General features: G+C 37.2%; 1 protein-coding gene across 12 annotated transcripts in view; it reads right to left on the reverse strand.

Moving 5' to 3' along the window:
- IFTAP (intraflagellar transport associated protein) overlaps positions 1 to 16,502 on the reverse strand; it is a 63,437-nt gene that overhangs the window by 15,265 nt on the left and 31,670 nt on the right. For 9 of the 12 annotated variants that reach the window (XM_054440966.2, XM_054440961.2, XM_054440960.2 and 6 more), the window contains 2 exons: positions 11,158 to 11,312; positions 8,477 to 8,543 (listed from right to left, as the gene is read on the reverse strand). The exons of the other annotated variants lie outside the window; for them this stretch is intronic. In XM_054440966.2, coding sequence (XP_054296941.1) covers positions 8,477 to 8,543; positions 11,158 to 11,312 — 222 coding nt within the window. The remainder of the gene's footprint in view (positions 1 to 8,476; positions 8,544 to 11,157; positions 11,313 to 16,502) is intronic. 12 annotated transcript variants of the gene reach the window in all.

Here is a 16,502-nt window from a genome sequence, read left to right on the forward strand (position 1 = left end):
TTTTGGCTTTGTTGCCATTGCTTTTGGTGTTTTAGACATGAAGTCCTTGCCCATGCCTATGTTCTGAATGGTATTGCCTAGGTTTTCTTCTAGGGTTTTTATGGTTTTAGGTCTAATATTTAAGTCTTTAATCCATCTTGAATTAATTTTTGTATAAGGTGTAAGGAAGGGATCCAGTTTCAGCTTTCTACCTATAGCTAGCCAGTTTTCCCAGCACCATTTATTAAATAGGGAATCCTTTCCCCATCTCTTGTTTTAGTTAAGTTTGTCAAAGATCAGATGGTTGTAGATGTGTGGTATTATTTCTGAGGGCTCTGTTCTTTTCCATCGGTCTATATCTCTGTTTTGGTACCAGTACCATGCTGTTTTGGTTACTGTAGCCTTGTAGTATAGTTTGAAGTCAGGTAGCGTGATGCCTCCAGATTTGTTCTTTGGCTTAGGATTGTCTTGGCAATGCGGGCTCTTTTTTGGTTCCATATGAACTTTAAAGTAGTTTTTCCAATTATATGAAGAAAGTTATTGGTAGCTTGATGGGGATGGCATTGAATCTATAAATTACCTTGAGCAGTATGGCCATTTTCATGATACTGATTCTTCCTATCTGTGAGCATGGAATGTTCTTCCATTTGTTTGTGTCCTCTTTTATTTCAGTGAGCAGTTGGTTTGTAGTTCTCCTTGAAGAGGTCCTTCACATCCCTTGTAAGTTGGATTCCTAGGTATTTTATTCTCTTTGAAGCAATTGTGAATGGAAGTTCACTCTTGATTTGGCTCTCAGTTTGTCAGTTATTGGTGTATAAGAATGCTTGTGATTTTTGCACATTGATTTTGTATCCTGAGACTTTGCTGTAGTTGCCTATCAGCTTAAGGAGATTTTGGGCTGAGACGATGGGGTTTTCTAAATATACAATCATATCATCTGCAAACAGGGACAATTTGACTTCCTCTTTTCCTAATTGAATACTCTTTATTTCTTCCTCCTGCCTGATTGTCCTGGCCAGAACTTCCAACACTATGTTGAATAGGAGTGGTGAGAAAGGGCATCCTTGTCTTGTGCCAGTTTTCAAAGGGAATGCTTCCAGTTTTTTCCCATTCAGTATGATATTGGCTGTGGGTTTGTCATAAATAGCTCTTGTTATTTTGAGATATGTCCCATCAATACCTAATTTATTGAGAGTTTTTAGCACGAATGGCTGTTGAATTTTGCCAAAGGCCTTTTCTGCATCTATTGAGATAACCATGTGGTTTTTGTCTTTGGTTCTGTTCATATGCTGGATTTTGTTTATTGATTTGCATATGTTGAACCAGCCTTGCATCCCAGGGATGAAGCCCACTTGATCATGGTGGATAAGCTTTTTGATGTGCTGCTGGATTTGGTTTGCCAGTATTTTATTGAGGATTTTTGCATCGATGTTCATCAGGGATATTGGTCTAAAATTCTCTTTTTTTGTTGTGTCTCTGCCAGGCTTTGGTATCAGGATGATGCTGGTCTCATAAAATGAGTTAGGGAGGATTCCCTTTTTTTCTGTTGATTGGAATAGTTTCAGAAGGAATGGTACCAGCTCCTCCTTGTACCTCTGGTAGAATTCGGCTGTGAATCCGTCTGGTCTTGGGCTTTTTTTGGTTGGTAGGCTATTAATTATTGCCTCAATTTCAGAGCCTGTTATTGGTCTATTCAGGGATTCAACTTCTTCCTGGTTTAGTCTCGGGAGGGTGTATGTGTCCAGGAATTTATCCATTTCTTCTAGATTTTCTAGTTTATTTACGTAGAGGTGTTTATAGTATTCTCTGATGGTAGTTTGTATTTCTGTGGGATTGGTGGTGATATCCCCTTTATCATTTTTTATTGCATCTATTTGATTCATCTCTCTTTTCTTCTTTATTAGTCTTGCTAGCGGTCTATCAATTTTATCCTAGTCTCTGATAAAACAGACTTTAAACCAACAAGATCAAAAGAGACAAAGAAGGCCATTATATAATGGTAAAGGGATCAATTCAACAACAAGAGCTAACTATCTTAAATAGATATGCACCCAATACAGGAGCACCCAGATTCATAAAGCAAGTCCTTAGAGACCTACAAAGAGACTTAGACTCCCACACAATAACAGTGGGAGACTTTAACACTCCACTGTCGACAATAGACAGATCAATGAGACAGGAAGTTAAAAAAGACATCCAGGAATTGAACTCAGCTCTGCACCAAGCGGACCTAATAGACATCTACAGAACTCTCCACCCCAAATCAACAGAGCATACATTCTTCTCAGCACCACACCACACCTATTCCAAAATTGACCACATAGTTGGAAGTAAAGCACTCCTCAGCAAATGTAAAAGAACAGAAATTATAACAAACTGTCTCTCTGACCACAGTGCAATCAAACTAGAACTCAGGATTAAGAAACTCACTCAAAACCGCTCAACTACATGGAAACTGAACAACCTGCTCCTGAATGACTACTGGGTAGTTAATGAAATGAAGGCAGAAATAAAGATGTTCTTTCAAACCAATGAGAACAGGCGACTTCTAAATAGAGCTTCCAGCTATGATAGTCTTGTTCAGTAGTTCTGATTCTTAAAAATGATTGAAGATCTCAAAGAGCTTTTGTTTATATGGGTTATGTCTATCAACACTCACCATATCAGGAATTAAAACTGACAAGTGTTCCAATATTTGTATATTGGAATCATTACAAATAATCAAATTACATATTAAAATAAGTATTTTTATTAAAAATCTATTTTCTAAAAACAGAAAATATTGAGAAGCATTATTTTACATTTTTTTGAATCTGTTATAATATCTGGCTGAACAGAAGAAAGTTGGATTCCCTATTTGTTTCTGCATTCAATTTTTGAAATACGCTGTTTTAGTTGAAGTAAAGAAAATCCAGACTCATACAGATAGGTAGTTGGAAAGGGGAAGAGTATTTTAATAGTCTTTTTATATAGTTGTGGATATTTTTCTTTGATACTACACTACGATCTGAAAAATGATAAAGTTTTTAAAGGTTATTTTCCATGAGCATTCTGAAAACTTGTCAGTGAACTTTTTGTACTGCTACATTAAAATCCATTGGTCTATCTTGCACACTGAATGGATCTTTCCCCTATGTATAATTTTGTACACATTATTAATTGGTCATTTGGAAAATATTGGTTCACTGTGTTATGTAAATCTTCCAAATGTTAACATATTTCATTATGCAGTATAAAAATCACATTAGTTAATATCACCAATTTTGCCAGAAAAGCCTTTAAATATTGAGAAGCTGTCAAGCTCACAGTACTAGATACGAGTTCTCTAAAAATCTAATTTTCGCTTGATCAATTGCCAATTTTATCATTGGCAACGAATACTATTAGTTATTAGCCTTGAAGAGACAGGCTCACTTTATTCATTCTTGAGAAATATAGTCTGTCAGTCACTCTTTCAAATAAAAATGGTGATTCATGAGAGAGAAAAATAAACCAGTTCAGCACACCACTCAATCACCCAAGTGTTTTTCCACAACCACTGTATTTCAGTATGTAATACAAGTGCCTTATGAACACTTACTATTTTGACACAAAAATCATTAAAAAGAGGTATACTTAAGAATCAAGATGTAATAAAATTAATAATTTTTACTACTTCAAGAAATTTTCAGTGGAAACTGGCATTTGTTTTTGATTATAAATTTATGACAGTGAAGATGACAACTGCTAGTATAATTTGGTGCCACAAACTTGATTCATACTAAGGTGCCAGCATCTTCACCCAGCATTGCTTTTCCAACTTCACTGCAAACATCAACACGTGACCTGCCAACCTCAGGGTTTCTGAGGGGTTCCTAGACCACATCTTCAGGAGTCTGCTGGTCTAGCTAATGTCAGTCCAACCCTCCCACCATCAACAACTAGAAAAGCTAGATAAATTACAAAAATCAACTATTTAAAGGTGTTGGAGAACTACCAGGGTAGCCTAAGACTTGAGGAACCAGGATTTCAGCCACAGTTCTTAAACATTTGTTGAATAAGAGTCCCTAGTTGTTCAGGGGTGGCCTAAAGCTGCTTAAAAGTGCAAATTAGGGAAGAACTTTTTTTCAAAAAAGAGGTAACCAATGTCATCATTTGTATGCACTTGCTCATTAACGGACTAAAAATGACTGGACATTGCTATGGTTAGGATATGGTTTGTTTGGCCTCAGCAAGTCTTATGTTGAAATTTGATCCCCAGTGTTGGAGGTAGGGACTGGAGGGAGGTGCTTGGTTTGAGAGTGGATCCCTCAGGAATGGCTTGGTGCCATTCTCTCCACAGTGAGTGAGTTTTCGCTGAGTTCTCACTCTTAGTTCCCAAAATAACTGATTGTTGAAAAGAGCCTGGCACCTCTTTCCCTCTCTCTCGGTTCCTCTCTCATCATGCAGTTTCTGCACGTGTGGTTCCCCTTTGGCTTCCCCAGAAGCACACGCTGGCTCCATGCTTCTTGCACAGCCTGCAGAACCACGAGCCAAATAAACCTCTTTTCTTTACCCAGCCTCAGGTATTATTTTACAGCAACATAAATGGACTAAGGCAGAAGTACAGTACTGGAGAACCTGAAAATGAAAATCAAACAAGGCTGCCAACCTTTGAGCAGGAATCAGTGCCCATTCTCAGTCAATACAATCAGCCACAGCATAAGTACACCCGCTGACCGAGAGATGTGTGTAAGACAGGATGAATCTCAGAAGTAGATTAAAAAAAAAAAAAAAAAAGTCTCTTGAGCTACTTGCACTAGACCAGAAGAGAGGTTGGGCTGGGCCCACCGAGGAAGCATAAAAATAAAGATGAACAGAAAATCTTCCTATTCTAATGGCCTCAGTACAATAACTAATAACTGATCCAAACAATAATTGTGCTGAGTAAAAGTTTGGGCCAGTTTGTCTGAGGCATGACAGTCACCAGGTTAACTACCTTATCTCAAATTCAAAAAAGGAAGAATAGGTTAACTTGATGTCAAATAAACACAGTGCACCAAACTCTGTGGCAGAGGCTACCCTCAGAAAAATGCTTAATACCATTGCTTAATAAAATTGGCTCCACTGAAAAACCATCTCCAATCTTTCCACCTGGGCTGCCAAATGATAAAACAAATATTAGAAAAGAATCATGCTCCTAAATCTTGGAGAATATTTATGAGAGTGAATGGGGTGAACAAATAAAGTCAATGGTAGAAAAACAATATGCAAGCCACTTCCTTGTTGCCCCAGGCAAATCTGTTGCTTAAACAATAACAACAGAATCTAATCAGTAAACCTCCCAGCTGCCAAAATTATATAAGCAACTTTACTATTTAAAATGTCACATTTCCCATCTGATATAAATATTTGCCTTCTGCTCACATTTCTGAAGTGTAAAACAAATTAGGCCCAAACTAAAATTCACCTTGGCACAAACTATTTAATTTCTTTTTCATTTAAATGACCCAGATTGTGCATTATGAAAATTGTAAAGCCCTGGTGGCCTTTTCAGTAATTAGAATAGATTGCTGAAGCCTAGGTTGATTTTCAGCATAGGCTTTGCACATCATCCTATGTGTGGGAAGGTCTTGACTAGTTCATTCAAGTCTTGGTTCAGCCTCAGTAATCTTTTATACACAAATACAAGAAGGCTTGTTATCTGATTTCTGGAAAAATCATACTAGTAAGATTTTTTTATCAATATTTTAAAATAAATCTGGTAATTGAAAAATGTAACTTGAAAAACATATTTGAAGGAAACAATGTGAAAATACCGGAGAAGGTAAAAAGGCAATTTTAAAAATTGATGGAAGTCAGTGTGGCGATTCCTCAGGGATCTAGAACTAGAAATACCATTTGACCCAGCCATCCCATTTCTGGGTATATACCCAAAGGACTATAAATCATGCTGCTATAAAGACACATGCACATGTATGTTTATTGCGGCACTATTCACAATAGCAAAGACTTGGAACCAACCCAAATGTCCAACAATGATAGACTGGATTAAGAAAATGTGGCACATATACACCATGGAATACTATGCAGCCATAAAAAATGATGAGTTCCTGTCCTTTGTAGGGACATGGATGAAATTGGAAATCATCATTCTCAGTAAACTATCACAAGGACAAAAAACCAAACACCGCATGTTCTCACTCATAGGTGGGAATTGAACAGTGACAACACATGGACACAGGAAGGGGAACATCCCACTCTGGAGACTGTTGTGGGGTGGGGGGAGGGGGGAGGGATAGCATTAGGAGATACACCTAATGCTAAATTATGAGTTAATGGGTGCAGCACACCAGCATGGCACATGTATACATATGTAACTAACCTGCACATTGTGCATATGTACCCTAAAACTTAAAGTATAATAATAATAAAATTAAATTTAAAAAAAATTGATGGGCTGGGTGAGGGGGCTCACACCTGTAATCCTAGCACTCAGGCGGGGGGTGGGGCGTGGTGTGGCCGAGGCAGGTGGATTGCTTGAGCTCAGGAGTTCGAGACCAGCCTGGGCAACACAGTGAAACCCTGTCTCTACTAAAATACAAAAAAAATTAGCCAGGCGTGGCAATATGCACCTGTAATCCCAGCTACTTGGGAGGCTGAGGAAGGAGAATTGCTTGAGCCTGAGAGGCAGAGGCTGCAGTGAGCTGAGATCGTGCTATGCATTCCAGCCTGGGCAACAGAGTGAGACTCCATCTCAAAAAAAAAAAAAGATTGACATAACAAAAATCAGAACTGTTGGCTATGTTGGTTTATGTCAATATACAGAGTTCTCATACTGACAAGAAGTGAAAAATTTAAACCATCACAAAAGCACCCAAAACATGTACTTTTGTGCCCTCTTATGAAATTTATTTTATATTGCTTATGTATTACATGCAGACTAGAACCATTTGTCTCCACGTGTTACCCTCAAATTAATTATATTAGAATCGTCTGGGGTGTTGGTTAAAATGCAGATCACCAGATGCCATCAAAGACCTTCTGAATTAGATTCTCTATTGGGAGGGAGATCCAGAAATCTGCATTTTTAACAAGGTTCCCTCCCCCAAATCACCCAAAACCCAAAACAGTGTGCTTCCTCTACAAATGTAGCTTCCTGACAAGTCCTTAGCTCTCCCTTCTAATCCAACTGGAGTCCCTATGTTGCTCTCATTATAGAAATTCAGAGCCACTCAGGGTATTAAAGTTAGAGAACCTCTCCCTGGAGGATGTGATCCCTCTAGACCTCTGATCTCACTTAAACCAAATAAGTAATTAAAGAATCTGCAACATCTACTGGTTAATAGTGTGCTCGAGAAGCAATCCCTTCATGGAGTAGTGTGATGTTTGAAAGCAGAATAAAAATGTTCATTTCTTCCAATTACCAAAGCCTCTCAAATTCAAGCAGCTGAAGAAGCTAGAGTAGAGGTTTATACAACCAATGTACAGACAGTCACCATCCCTAAACCAACTTTACCTAGTCACTTTAACTTCTGTCTGATTATAAATAAGCCATCCTCCCCCAACACTAATGACCATAAAACATGTTTATGACTACCTAAAGACAGTAAACAATAGTTAAACATCAACAACCAAACCTCCGTAGAAACTGCCCCTTCTGTAAAACTAGGCATTGACTTTGATATATTCTTGCATGTTAAATCAGGAATGAGTGTTTAAAAAAAAAAAAAAACCTCCTGATTTTGAACATATTTCAAACATCCTTCGAGAAACAAAGAATACCCATGCCTATCCAGAGATGTTAACTAGAAAGAAAAAAGTTTTCCTCTAAACAAACATCAACAGACTAGCATGAAGCCTTTTTCAATCCAGCCCATGTGGAAAAATGCCTCAGAAGAAACATTTACAATATATCTTTAGTATTAAGGGTTTAATTTACATAATAAATATTTTTAAAAGCAAAAAAATGGATTTTCTTTTATTTTCTTTAGCTCACTGAAGCCTGCGTAGATTTTCAGCCTAGGCTTTGCATGTTATTCTACATGTGGGACGGTCTTGACATTAGTTCACTCAAGTCCACTGAAACTTGGTTCAGCCTCAGTAACCTTTAATACCAGGCAAGACAGCCTTATTTTTGTGATCAATTCTGATATTTTTATGATTTTTATGATTAATAGGTATTTTATGTGTCCCTCAAAAATAATCTCAGTTTACAAGACTGTAGCTCTAGGAAACAAAGGGTTGACTTACAATGGCTCCACTCGAGGCAATTACTTAAGAATCAATCCTGTGATGAATTGTTAAGGGGGAGAGCACACCTTTATTTCATTTAAGACCAAAGGTTTCACAATCTTCAAAAAGCTTTGACCTTTCAGGTGAAATTTTTGTTACTGAAAAAAATAGCTCACAACTTTAGTTTTTCCTATCTTAGGAGAGACAGAGGTAAGAATTGCCAAAAACAGGAAAGCTGTCTAAAGCCTTATTTGTAGTTTCTAGAAAGAGGTCAGGTAGTATGGAAAGGAAATAGAAAGCATACCCTCACTCATTTGGGGTTTAATCTCTTCATCCATGTCCAAATCTTCTAAATCTAGGAAATTATCTACCTAGAAAAAAAGAATTAACATAATTTTTAAGCAGAATAGACCTAAAGAAAAACTGCAGTGATAAGTCAATGAATCCACTTCCACAACACCTAACTGAGCAGCTGAATCCACTTTTCTCATTAACTCTTGAGTCCCAGCTCAAGGCTTTTGTAGTCACTGTGCTTTCCCAAGAGACATCTGAAAGAAGCAGTAAATTTGAAAGCTGGCCTGGATTTTGTAGGCACCATAGTCAGGCCTCTGCACTGAAAGGAAAAAAAGCAGTCTGAGAGTTTTTTAAAAGGGACTTTGTTCCAGATTCTATCCCAGAATATATACCACCACCATGACAGTTGAAAACAGTGTTTCTGGGTTTTGTTTTCATTTTATTGCTTTTGCCTGTCAAGCAAATGGTGGCGGTGGCTCTGGCTACTGTCATAACACCGTGCTTTCTTATAGCACTCTGAGGAGCCAGAGAGAAGAAACCAAAGAAAGCAGGAGAGAAAAGTTCATTCAAAACAAAATCACAAGAGAGGTGAGCAGGGCAAAAACTCAAATGTTCTCTCTTTCAAGCAAATAAAACTGAAAATTACTTCAAAGGTAAAAAGCAGGGCAAACGACCTTTACAGACACAAGAGCAGCATTTCAATGAAAAACTATTCCACATGGAATACTGCTTTCCACTGCAAGCTGACAATGAGGCATTTTAGATTAACAAAATGGTAACATTTAGACATGAACTAATTCATCTCAAGTGAATATCAAAGAGTGTAAATAAGAAAATGATCTCACCACTGGCACAAATAAGACCTAGTAAAGGAATAAGGTTGCAATTCCTTTTATGCTCATGACCCAAACATGTGCATAACAAAATACCATAAAATTACAAATTTACATTTCATAATTGGAATTCAAAAGACAGGCTGGGTCTTTCTTCCCCCAGCTCCACTTGCAAGACCATAGCTATTACATAGGAATTTTAAATGGTACTGCCATTGCTTTTAAGTACATACCTGCAGTTATTATCTGGCATCCAAGTGAAGGCAAAAATTTATCTTCCACATAATGGTTTCACTACTAAATTTTGAAATTCTCTCATATTATATTGTTATTTACTTAGTGGTGTATGCTAAGGGGGACTAGAGTCATGTTTCTCTATCAAAGCACCCCTTTCATTTATTAAGCTCTAAGGAAAAAAGATCCAGAACCCAGCTGACCAAGAATAGTTTAAGATATTCAAACATCAATTAATAAAAAAAAATTGTAAGGACAAAATCTGCTGAATTCTCCAACTTTGTATAAGGGACAGTAAATGAGTCCTGTGTTTTTAGTTTGTTTGTTGTGTTTTTGGTTTTTGCCAAGAAAATTGAAACATGCCTTACCTTCACCTTTTCTGCCCAATTCAGATCACCTTGAAAAGAACTGCAAATTTTTTGGCCTTCATCCATCACTATCTGAAAAAATACTTTTTGGCCTTCATCCATCACATATTGATGGAAAAATGAAACAACTGAAAATAAAGAAGCTGATCTTGTAGCCCTTCAGATGACAAAACTCCCCTTCCCGTTTTTGTTAATTAGCTGAGCATAACAGACCAAATTCAGTAAGCCATAGCGGAGGTCAGGGAATAGGTTTCAGGAGCTCTGATTCTACTTCTGTCCTGTAGACTCATCCACAGTGTAACCTATAATAGACTACTTAACCTCGGTCTTCTCATGAGTAAAATAGGAATACTGCCCACTCCTATCCCATCCCAATGAACCTCTGATGAACAAATCAGAGAATGCTAACACAACATTTTCAAGTTATTAGAAAACAATGTCATTCAACCATTCTTTGTTTCTCAAATGCTGGTTAAAGACTCTATGTAATATAATCCCAATGGTCAGTCATCGCCAGTAAAGAGTGAAAAAAGTTCATATCCCACAATTATCTCTCTGGAAGCAAGTTCAGGAAATAAAGAATTATAGGCATCTGCTGTATATAAACATATTTCTAACACAGAGATTTTTGTTCCCTTGTTAAAAAAAAACACAATGTACAATTCTGTCGACAATAATATTGCAAGAAGACATGATGAAGCAGAAATTAGAAACTTAAATGACTTAAAAAGCAGAACAGTTTCCACTATAATTCCTTGATAATTAAAAACCATAGCTGAGGAGAATGTGAAGAGTCTATAAAGTCTTCAAGATTAGAAAAAGAGTATCTAACATTTATTGACCAAATCTTAGAGAAAAACAAGATAACCGATTCCACCTTGAGTTTGAAAGAGATGAATCTAGGACAGTTGAAAGAAAGTCCCATTTTATACAGATAATTACAGAAAGGAACTCTTTTGTCCCAAATAGAAGACAAGCTAAAAGAAATAATTTCAATAATTTATAGATGGTAGATCCTTAAGAACTTTTGAACAAAAATTGGGAATAACCAGTTATCATCATAAACAATAGCTGTCAACATTATGAAATACATGTAATGATGACTTTCAATAAAGTGCCCCAATGGCACTCCTTCTAGAATTAGGAATTACAGATCTAATAACTGTCTAGTGTTTAGTAGGATCTCCCTTTTTTTGATTCATGAAGAATTCTTTTCTTCTCAGATTGTTTCTATACATGTACTATGTTGGTATTACCTGTTCTTCCAAACATTGTGATGAAGTACGAAGAAAGATGGTTTTATTTCTAAGATGGTAGTCATTTGCTTCATTTTTATGAGTAACTTTTGCTGAGGTAAAAATGTTTTCTGAAGAATCAGTTCCAAACACTTCCCTTTTGGACACATGATCCTCTGAAATAAGAAGTTATGCACTATTAGAAAACATCCACAACACCAAGTCTGGTTTATTTTGTGTATATTGAGAAAGTTTCTTCCAACGAAAAAGAATACTTTTCAAAGAACTCTACAAACCAAACCCTTGAGGCATTAAGCACTCTGAACTGTTAAAAGTGATTTTTAAAATTGGATAGAAAGATAACATTATGTCACTCAACATATATTTATTGAGTGCCTATTACATATCCAGCACTGTTCTTGGTCGCTGTTAAAAAGTTAATAAAATACAGTATTTGTGAGACTCTTAGACATGACCTATCCCATCTTTTTCTAAATTTGAGGGATTTTTTCTTTATATGAAAGCAATGTATGGATGATTTTAGAAAACTTATGAGGGAAAAAAGTAAAATATGAAAATCACTCATAATCCTACAAGCCAGAAAGGCCACAACAAAGTTTTTCAGTGGCTATCTAATATGTTTTATGTATCCATGCACTTCTAAAAATCCAAATGGAATCATACTGTACATAACTCAACTTGCCAGCAGTATCTCTTTTCAGGTTATTGAATATTCCATGTAATTTTAATAGTTATCAAGAACTCCTTTATATAAATGTAAGATAGTTTATTTAACCAATTCCTTATTCTTGACTTTAAAATTATAAACAATGAATATCTTTGTACTAAATCCATGTACATTCATGATTATCTACTTAGGCTGAGGAAAGCATCTAAGAGTAATCCTAAATTAAGAGACTAAGACAATTATATCATGATGCTATTAAAAGAAATGTGGGGGAAATAAAATGAAATAATTTTGATAAAAGATAATGAATCTAGCTTTGGCCATATTGCATTTGAAGTGCCAGTTGAAATTGTAGTGGAAATGACCCAAAGGCAGCTGCAAATGTAGGTTAAAATCTGGGAGAGATTTCACAGGAGGTAAATATCTGTGTTCATCAATTACACTGAGGTAATAGTTTAAGCCATAACATTATTTTTAATATTAGTAGTAATATTAAAATTAATAATCAGGGTTAACATTCATTGAGTGGCACTCTTTTGTGAGCATCTCATGAATCATTTCATTTAATCCTCAGAATACCACTAAAAGTAGACACTGTTACTATCCTTACTTTACAGATTAGAGAACCAAGGCCTACAGAGAGAGAAAGCAACTTGCTCAAGGCTATACAGATGGTTAAGTAGCAGAGTGGGGATCTGAACACTGCCTTCTGACTCTAGAACCTATCCTCCTAACCACTGTGCCTTGCTTCCTGCATTAATGCAGTAAATGAAAAGAAAAGGTCTTTAGAGAATAGAAGAAAAAAGAAGCAGAAAGGTGGGGGCGGGGAGCCAGAAAGGAGACAAAGAAGAATGGCTTACAATAGTCAAAGAAGAACTAAGGGTGCAGGGTACATTCCAAAACTAAAACTTGCTTCTTCTGACAACAGCAAATAGAGGAACCTACATCAATGATCACTAAAAGAGTGATAAAGGAATTCAAAAAAAGTCAAGTGGCAGAAATCAAGCCATTGTTGGGTTGGAGAATCCTACTGGAGTCTCCCCTTACTAGCCTCTACTATAAAAATGTTCCAGAGACTCAGCAATTGTTTTATCTGTGAGTTCCTTAGGAACATCCCTAACTGAAGGGGTTACAGATAGCCTAACCCAGCACAGTGCCCATGTTTGTTTCTCTTGACCTGTCAGTACATGGCATCAAAATCAGTGAGATTCATGTTGTTGTAATGATCACAGCCTGGTACAAATCCAGTTAACATCATTTGTTTGCTTCTGAATACCCTATCATTGGTAGAATTAAGACTTGTGAGGGTATCTTTAGGACATAACACAGATACACTGATGGGAAACAGAAATAAGGTGACCTAATCTATAATACATCATTAATAAGCCAGAGAGGGAAAACACAAGTATGAAATGCATCACGTTCTCTTTAAAAACGTCATATCCATAAATAACACCAGCTCAGGCCAGCTCTCTACTACTGCCTACTGCACCAGCACCAGTGACTTCTAACTAGCTACTAGTGGGAGAGGTGGCCCTTGCCTTTTGCCTCAATAAATCCTTGGAAATTCTGGTGCAAAGCACCCAACCTTGGCTTCTGTGGGTGGAGGGCTGGAGGGTGCTGGGCAAAGTGTGAGGAGGGTTGCTAAGAATATGCCAGAGTAGCCAGCCCTATACAAGATGAGATAAATGAGGAAGAAATGGTCTTAGGACTTAGTCTCCCTGATTTCTTCCACTTTTACAGCCACAGAGATGTCCTGAATCAGTCCTAGGGCAAAAAGCATCGGTAGCAGAGTAGAACAAGATAGGCATGGAGACACTTGGAAATAGGAGTTAACTGAAGGATGAAAGGGTTCCTCAAACTTCATCAATGTTCAAAGGAAAGCAGACTTCCTGTGGCTACTGCCATGCCTCAGTGCTCTATTCTAATAAAAGGTGAAACAGTTTCAGTTTTTCCTGCTCATCCTTTAAATGAAGTATAACCTAAACCTAGTAATTACTAAGAAAATACTATGTACCCAGCACAACACTATTGTAATAATCTATTGACTTAAATAGTTGAAAAGCACAGCAATGTCTGAAAATCAAAGATGTTCTACAAGGAGGAGTTCTATTTGTTCTCACAATCACTCAGTGTACTCTCTACTATTTCCAATAAAACACCCAGGTTATGTGACAGGTAACCAGACGAAACTCCTTTGAAATAAAGAGCAAAATATAATGAAGCCTCAGCTTCTGATCCTGATGTTGAACTGTTGTTGGGATCTCAGATCTAACAAAAATTCTCATCCACTCTTTTTAAAATTCTCCTTTTATAAACACAAAGTTTTCATTTTAAAAGACAGACTGGATGATGTAGAAAAGAACTTGTTCACTCTCTGACAGAAGCTACAGTTTAAGGCTCCTTTCTAAACTTCAGAATTGGTTTCACAAGAATATATGCTATATCCCTCCTAAGACCCAGAAGTGCTCCTTCTAAAGGCTTTTATCGTTGTTTTTAAAATCCAGCAAATAATAAATATCTTGGCACAATGAGATAGGGAAAAAAGTTATTTTTCAATATGATAATGTCAAAATGGCAGATGCTGGCACAGCCCAGAATCTGAAGTGGCTGAAAGCCTGATTAGAGAGCCAGATGCCGCTTCCTATAGTAATCCTGGTGAAATCCAAATGTGCCACCCAAGTGTTCGTCTCATCTTCTTCTGTTTCTGTTTTTCATCAGGGTCCTCTTCCACCCTTTCATCTTATCCCTAATGTTTCTTGCTTTGAAATAAGTGTCAGACATAATACGGTTTAGAAATCTAACAGCAATATTTCAGAGAACAAGTAGGTTACTGAGACCTGAAAAAGCGTTTCTTTGGGCATTTCTGAGTCAAAACTTCAATACAGATGAGACGAAAGTTTTTTTCTAAAGGTTTTTCGAGGTTTCATTATTCTGAAGCAATGGAATTTCAATTTCCTTTTGATACCAAACAGACAAGCTTCCAACAGATCACCCTTACAAGGCCCCCACTACACCTATAGGGTCTAATTTCAGACCAAAGAAAAAGGTTACACACCTTGAAAAGGTTGAAACTTTTGATGTCTTGATAAATTAAACACTAACCACATATTGATTATACATCTTCCAGATAAAAGTGATTATTTTTAAAGAACTCAATTTTGAAAGAAACTTGTTTAAAAATTCAAATTAATCTGTACAAAAGCCAGACTAGTGCCCATGCAATGAGAAGCATTATCACACTTGCAGGAGAATTTTCACAGATCAGCACAACCAACATTAGAATTCACAACCAAATCTGCCAGCAACCTCAGAGTGTCTGTTCTTCCATACTCTGGTCAACAGCAATATAAATCAAGAGCATGTTCTCAGTTGAGAGGAGATATTGAATATATTGCTAGAAGGAAAAATTCATAGGGGGACAATTCTGTGCAACACTAGGCAATTGCAAAAATCCTTCTGCAAAGAGAACAGGGGATAAGCAATCATGCTTATAACAAGGTTGGGTACTCTGAAAGTCAGGGCGTGATTTTTGCATTATACTCCTTGCCTAGAGCAATGTTTCTCTGGACAATAATATTTGCTCTTGATTTGTCTAGCCAAACTACTTCACTCCACTGCTTCTTGATCACATGCTCCTTGGTATCTGGCCTCCCCTGGAGCGATAGTCATTCGAACTAAATAAGCAATTTAAAAACCAATCAATCATAAATCAGAATAAATCCAAAGAAGCTAAATTTGGCAGACAAATGCTTTGTCTAAATTCCCTTTGCAGTGCTCTGAATTCCAACTGTTTTATGTTCCTCATTTGAAAGGGCACAGGGAGGAGAGGATTACCTCAGTCTGGCCAGTCAGGAATAACTGTGCTTTCCCTGAAGCTGGATGATAATTGACTCATTATTCACAGTCATAGCCATCAACATGCCAAGGCACAAATGCACAACCCTGGCCCGGAAAAATGTGTGTGAAAAGCCCCAGATGAGGGACACAATAGCAGTAAGTTGAAACTTTTGAAATGTGCAGTGTTAGGCACTTACAGAGAGAAAAATATGAAGAGAGTGTAATGTTTCTGAAAGCTTATTTTCAGACAGAAAAAAATTCTGTGTGGTGGCTGAGTTACGGAGCTCATTCAATCCAAAAGTTATATTCTGGTCATCAACTATGTGCAAGGTGACAAAGACGGTTAAGACTCAGTCCTTGTTGTCCTTACAGAGTTTACAAACTAGGAAGTTAAGCCATATATGCAAACCATCAAAACAGAAGGCACCGATGGCAGATGATATAAGAGAGATACAAAGACAAAGAACGGTAAAATCATAATTGGTTTGGGAGAATCACAAAAGGCTTCACATAGGACTAAGGCATCTGAGCTGGGCTTTGAAAGATAGCTACAATTTCAACAGGTGAGCACTGTGAAGAGGTCATTTTACAAAGGGAAAATTCCATGAGCAAAGCCCTCAAGGTGGGAACACACAAGGCCTGAGTAAGAATCGCCGATTATTCCAGGAAGATTTGGGGACACATGGACGGGGTATATTTGGAGGGCCTGACAAAAACTCTGTACTTGACCTACATCCTGGGGAGTCACAATTAGAGCTGTGCTCTAAGAAGACAAATGGATAGAATGGATCAAAGTGGTTCAGGTACTAGAGACAAGAAAGTGTGGAGCTACCATAGT

The sequence above is a fragment of the Pongo pygmaeus genome, chromosome 9 (genome assembly GCF_028885625.2).
Source record: "Pongo pygmaeus isolate AG05252 chromosome 9, NHGRI_mPonPyg2-v2.0_pri, whole genome shotgun sequence".
NCBI classification, from domain to species: Eukaryota; Metazoa; Chordata; class Mammalia; order Primates; family Hominidae; genus Pongo; species Pongo pygmaeus.